The 6,663-nt window shown below is 42.6% G+C and overlaps 1 protein-coding gene across 1 annotated transcript; it reads left to right on the top strand.

The window, feature by feature from the left end:
* Nucleotides 1–649: 649 nt before the first annotated feature.
* On the top strand, nt 650–6,428 carry LOC308433226 (low molecular weight phosphotyrosine protein phosphatase-like; the record flags this gene model as incomplete). Its single annotated transcript, XM_080933246.1, has 3 exons — nt 650–733; nt 4,945–5,041; nt 5,929–6,428. The coding sequence occupies 3 exons, from the start codon at nt 650–652 to the stop codon at nt 6,426–6,428; spliced, it is 681 nt and encodes a 226-aa protein (XP_080789372.1).
* Between the last annotated feature and the right edge of the window lie 235 nt (nt 6,429–6,663).

The following is a 6,663-nucleotide window of genomic DNA, read 5'->3' as shown; positions in this document are numbered from 1 at the left end:
ATAGCTTTGGTTTGGTGGGATAATGATGTGGTCCAGAGGCAATTCGTAGTTTTGCCACTGCTAGCTGCCCTGACATAAAATAGCTTCCGGTTACAATCCAACCACCATCTGAGCTTGCTCACCCAACTTTGAGAAATGCAAGTGTCAGATTCAACTTCACTTCCTATGATGCCACAGCATCAGGGACAACAAAGAAAAGGTGTGGGGGGGGGGGGGTGGCTGGAGAGATGGCTCAGCAGTTAAGAGTACTGACTGCTCTTCCAGAGGTCTTGAGTTCAATTCCCAGCAACCACATCACAGATCCCATCTGTAATGGGATCTGATTCTTCTCTGGTGAGTCTGAAGACAGCTACAGTGTACTCATATAAAAGAAAGAGAAAGAGAGAGGGGGGGGTGGGGAGAGAGAAAGAAATGAAAGGTGGTCAGTGAGGGCCATGAGTTCAGACAGAGTGCTTAAGATCACACGCTGTGATGGGGCTGAAGAGTTGGTTCTGTGGTGAAGAGTGCTTTGCTGACCTGCTTTGAGGATTAGAGTTTGGATCCCAGTGTACATAACCCCTTATGTACACTGGTTCCAGGGAATCCAGTTAGCTCTTCTGACCTCTGTGGGCACCCACCCTCATATTCACACAGACAAACACACGGAATAATGGCTGGAGAGAAGCCTCCATCGCCAAGAGAGCTTACTGCTCTTTTAGAGGACCAAGCTTTCTCAGGTTCCTCCATACACGTGGTACGTATAAACTCACACAGGCGCGCACAGACACACGTAAGTAATAAAGAGGAGAGCTGGCGGTGGGGGCTCGTGCTTTTGATCCTAGTACTCGGAGGCAGGGGCAGGTGGGTATCTGCGGATTCAAGGCCACCTTGTCATACATAATGAGTTCCAGGAGAGCCAAAGCTATGTGGTGAGACTTGGTCTAATAATAAGCAAAACCAAAACAAGACCTGAAAAGCCATGACACTAAGAAATCCACTAACATGGAAAGGGGAAAGCGCACAAGGCCTCCACCCTACACGGAGAACTACAGGGAGCTAAGGGAAGCTGCGGAGTGGGAGAAACAGTCTTTCCCAGGGAATGACCTCCCGACTGCTTAGCCAACACTGAGGGGTCATTTGTGTATTTAAGAACATATCTCTCTGTGTGTTGTGTATGTAAAACAATTAAAGAAAAGGAAGTCATGAATTTGAAAGCATAGGGGTACATGGGAGGGGTTGGAGGGAGAAAAAGGAAGGGAAGAAATGATGTAATTATATCATAATTTCCAAAACTCGAAAAGCATTATTTTAAAAAAGAGCAAACACAATAAGATGAAACAAGACTAAAAAGAAAATCAGCCAAACCCCGAGTGGTCTTGAGATCTCTTAGCTCATCTGTGAAAGCCTATTGAGAGCTGTTTAATTAAACACGAATATGTGACAAGGTCAACAGTTGGTCAGGACAAAGCCTTCTGCAGTCAGACTCTAAGAAGCATCTTAGGTGCATCAAACCAGAGAAAACAGTGTTCGCTCCGTCCGGTCTTGATGAATAAAGTGTGACAGAAAAATCACTGTCTTACGTCTGGGTCACCAAATAGTTGGCAGACACGTAGTCGTATTGTGGAAGAGGGAACGGTAACTGGACAGTACACAGGTTGGTTTTTCTAGAGTTTTGAGGACCTTTCTAGAATGTGTCAGTTTCCAACATTTTCTTATGATGGTGCTTTATGTTAGCATGCTACATCAACATTTAATATTTCTTCTTACTTAGTAATTTAAATCATTCTTCTGAAAAGGGGCCTCCGGAATTGTATAAGCTTCAGGCCCGTGAGCTGTGGGATGGCTGACGTGAGTCCCTCACCCCCGCACTCTGATGAGAGATACGAAAGACCCTAATGGGTTTGCTCTTTACAGCTGCCTCAGTCTCCTGAAAACCAAATCTGTTTATTATTAAAGCCTGCAAATGCACCGTTGATGGATTGTAATGACTCTAAAGGAATCTCTGTGGCCAGAAAGATAAATAATACATTCTCTAAAGGGTTTTGAAGTCTTACGATGTTTTGGAAGATGCCATTTGTTAGAAATGAAATAAATTAGGAGGAAGACTGCATCATAGTTGGAAGGGAAAAATACATAAACAACTAATTGTGATTAAGCATGACAGGTGAAAGGTGATTTGTTTCTGACTTCTGTCCTAGGGAAATATTACAAAATCATCCTCATCTATAGAGGCAGTTGAGAAGACCCCACCTCACAGAGTATGTCTGACATGTTCTCCTTCAGAACCTTTGTCTTCTTTCTTTCGAAGTCCTGGTAACCTTAGAGTTGGTGCCTAGTTTTCCAGAGATGTAAAGAGCTTAGAAAAGGAATTGCTCAGTCTCTATTGCTACCAGTCCATCCAGATCTCTCTGCCTTCTGAATCTCACTCCCAGTGTGTAGCCGATGCAGAAGGGACAATTCATCCTCAGTCCTGCCTCACATCTTGGAACTTACCACCCATCCTCTAAAAACCGTTTATTTAAAATTCCCTGCTCTTGTGTCTTTAGTCATAAGGTTTACTAAAAATAATTGTCGCTGTCTGTAAATGTTTGGTACACACTGGTTTGTACAACATTGAACTAATTTTTTACATCTGTGCCACATTGCTTCTCAGAGCCTTCAGTAATCAGCTTTTAAGTGCAGGCCATCGACTGGGGTTTGGAATGTTTCCCAGTTTGTTAAATCAAACCCCCCCCCCCCTTGAGGAATTAATTTTTTGAGAGACCGTAACTTTGGGAAATGCTGCTTTGGACCACAGTAACATGAAGTAAGGGGATATAAAATGTTTTCTATAACACAAAAAGCAAGCAAGTGGCATGATATTACAGTAATGACTGTTGTTGTTATTAGCAAGAGCATGATCATAAAGCAACCATTGTCCCGTCTTTCCTACTGTGTCCAGTGACGCTATCAGTGTAAATTTCCACTATAATAATTTTATTTTACAGCAAAAATGAGCAAAAAGGCATCTACAAACTTCTGCTGTAAGCTCTTGTCTGCTGCCTTGGAGATTCCATTACATGTTTGAAACTCCACTGCATTTATTTAAGGGCATAGACTGTCAAAACAATCCCCATAAAACCCCCAAGTATCTATATACATATTTTTCACAGAAGCAGAAAATCTCATCATGAGATCCCAAGAGTCAACAGATAGCCTAAGCAATTTTGGGAAAGTCTACATGGAGAGGAGTAGTATTCAGGAATTAGTTCTAAATCCAACACATGTTCCAGAATTACAGAGATCTAAAGGGTGTGGTACCAGGTGTGGTACCAGGATAGAGGCATAGCTCGGTGGTAGAATGCTTGTCTCTCATGCTAAAAGCTCTCCGTTCAATCCCCTAAAGGTGGTATTGTTACAAAGACAAACTATTAACCAAGACAGTGCTGTGGAGTATCCAAAACTAAACTCCAACATATATGAATGTAAACAAGTCACCTTTGACAAGGGCTCCAAGTCCCTTAGCGGACAAATGCAATTTCTTCAACAAATAAAATAGTTTGGGGCTAAGTAGACATCTGTGTGTAACAGAATGAAGCAAGGGGCCAGATGGCTCTGAGGTTTAAGAACACTGCGTGCTCTTGCAGAAGGACCCGAGTTCAGATCCCAGTACCCACGTGGTGGTTCATAACCACTCATAACTGCAGTTTCAGGGGATCTAATGCCCTCTTGTGACCTCTGAGGGCACTAGACATGCAAATGGTATGCAGATATCCATGCATGCAAAATAGTCAGAAGCAGAACATAAAATAAACACACCTAAAATGTTTTAAGGAATGGAGCTGTCCTCATACATGACATCAATCTTGGCAACAATTTCTTAGGTATGGCAATAAAAACAGTGACAAGGTTAACTTAAATCTTATGTGACTCAGAGGGACTCAGAGGAAGACACGCTGTCCATAACTTTAAATAGTCTGGATTTGAAATCCCCTTTCCTTTCGTGTTTTGTGGGCTCTAATAACCTGGAGAAGCTTTGTGACTTAAATCTTTGGAAAATAGCTCAACTATCCCAGAGTCCATGAAAACCTGCAGAACCTCTTTGCTTAGTCAAAGACATATCGCTGCATCTGTGTGCACAGTTTGGTAACACCTTTAACTTTGATTCACCCCAGAGACTCAGACTATCCCTAGTGTCAAGTTGGGAACTTCACTGTGCTTAATGGTTCTTAGAATTCAGGCAACCCTCACATCTTATCTATTTATATTTAATTTTCTCCATTTTACATATTATTGATATGTATAATTTTTGTCTATGTGTATGTATGTCCATCACATGCACTCCTGGTCGCTATGGAGGTCAGAAAATGTCTTTGGATGTCCTGGAACTGGAGTTACAGATGATTGTGAGCCATCATGTGGAGGCTGGGAGCCAAACCCAGATTCTTTGCAGGAGCAGCAAATGCTCTTAAGCATTGAAGCATCTCTTCAAGACCTATTTATCGCCAGGACCTTTGTTCGTTTGTTTGTTTTCCAGACAGAGTTTCTCTGTGTAGCCAAGGCTGTCCTAGAACTTACTCTATAGGTCAGGCTAGACTCAAGCTCAGAGATCTACCTGCCTCTGCCTCCTGAGTGCTGGAATTAAATGGGTGTGCCACCAGGCCCGACTCTGTTTATCTATTTTTGAAGCAAGGTTTTGATATGTAGCCCAGACTGTCTCAACTTTCTAGGAGCTGAGATTGTAGGCAGGCCACCATGCCAGGTTCTTCGATAGCCTATGCCACCATGTCCAGATGGTCCTTAGATTTGGGGACCCATCACCACATTAGAAACATCAAAACAAATAAAAGCAAGTAAAACAACACCACCACATCCAAGAGGCTGCCTTTCTTTTAGAGAAGTTTATACCTTGTGAAAATTGTTCAAAGGAAAGCCCCATCATATTCGAAATCACGAAGTAACTGTGATTTTAGCATTTCTGTCTAGTTACTTTCTAGGGAGGGTTCTGAAAACAGTGGAGATTTGAAGAAAGGATCTCAAGATGCTGAAAGACTTTTCCAAGAAAGGTGCAATTCTCATCCAGGTGAGCTTGCCTTTGTCATACTAGTTCATGGGGGAAGAACAGGCATACACAATCTCATTAGGATTTAAAACCTCATTAGGGTTTAAAGTCTTGAATGACCCTAGCCAATTGTCATCCATCAATTTTTCCAGAAGAGGAAATGGACAACTCTTGCATGCTTGCTTCTCTACTTTTTTTTTTTTTTTTTTTTTTTTGGAAAGATCTGGGTAGTAAAAAGCCTCACAGGCCACATAGAGAAAAGAAACAGATATTTAAAGACAAGGCACGCTGAGCTCCTGTTTTCCCCGTCTTCTTGGATGGCATTGATATTTTCCTCTATTCCTTCTTTATTTTCCTTGAGGCCCTCATTCCTGGATCGAGGGCAATGACATCACCACCTGAGCATGCAGGGCAGAGCTCTGACTCAGGCGGGACAGCGGGACAGCGGGACAGCGCCTGAGAGAGAAAGGACAAGGATTCCTCAGACTTCCTGAAAGCCCAGATCTTCCTCCATGTTTTCAAGGGGACAGATGGGCTCCCCTTGAGTTTCCTGACTTCTTAAAGGAGGTAGAGAAGGTAAGTAATCAAAGCCAGAAAAGCTAGCAGAGGTGTGGTGGCGCATGCACTCGGGAGGCAGGGGCAAGTGACTCTCTTGTCAGTTTGAGGCTAGCCTGAACTACATAGTGATAGCCTCAAGTTTGGTTTTAAACCAAAACAAAATAAGACACAGGGAAGCTAGCTCAGTATTATTCTCTCCCATTCTTCTAAAATTCTTAGTGAAGGTTGGATTAATGAAAGAATTATTTAGTGCTTCTTTTTTTTTTTGTAAGAATGATGCCAATTTTGAGTCTTGTTCTAGAATCGATGAACTGATACAATCCTTTTCAGAAATTATTTTCTAAAAAAAGACAGAAAAGCTACCCGGTTTCTGGGAGCCAGGGTCAGCACCGAAACATGGCAGAGGTTGGGTCTCGGTAACATTTGCTGGTTACCTGTTGGAGAAGCAGTGTTCAGAAAATTGGTCACTGAAGAAAAGGTTTCAGATAACTGGAGGATAGACAGTGCGGGTACATCCACCTATGAAGTGGGGAACCCCCCTGACTATCGAGGGCAGAACTGCATGAGAAAACATGGCATCCACATGTATCACGCTGCACGGCAGATTACAAGAGAAGACTTTGCTACACTCGATTATATACTATGTATGGATGAAAGCAATCTGAGAGATCTGAATAGAAAAAGTAATCAAGTTAAAAACTGCAAAACTAGAACTGAACTTCGTTGGAGCCATATTCCACAGAAACAGCTCATTACTGAGGATCTCTACTATGGCAACGACTCTGACATCATGGTGGTGTATCAGCAATGCCTTAGGTGCTGCAAGGCCTTCCTGGAGAAGACTCACTAGCTGGTCCTACCCACCAGTCTCCATTGAGCAACTCACTCACTACTGCTATCTATGCCCAAGGGTGGTGGCAGTCCCATCCCCCACCTCTCTTTTCGGCTGACTTTCTGTATATCTTTAAAATAATTGTAGGTGGAAATTAAGCATATGTTCAGCAGGATAAAAACATTTAAATCGGACAGTTTGAGGTGTGGCTAAGCATTCTTAGACTAACTAAATCTTGCCATAATTACAAAAT

This window comes from Micromys minutus (assembly GCF_963924665.1).
Source record: "Micromys minutus genome assembly, chromosome: 19".
Taxonomy (NCBI): Eukaryota; Metazoa; Chordata; class Mammalia; order Rodentia; family Muridae; genus Micromys; species Micromys minutus.
Note: the sequence above shows the minus strand (reverse complement) of the source record. Positions and strands in the feature narration are given on the sequence as shown.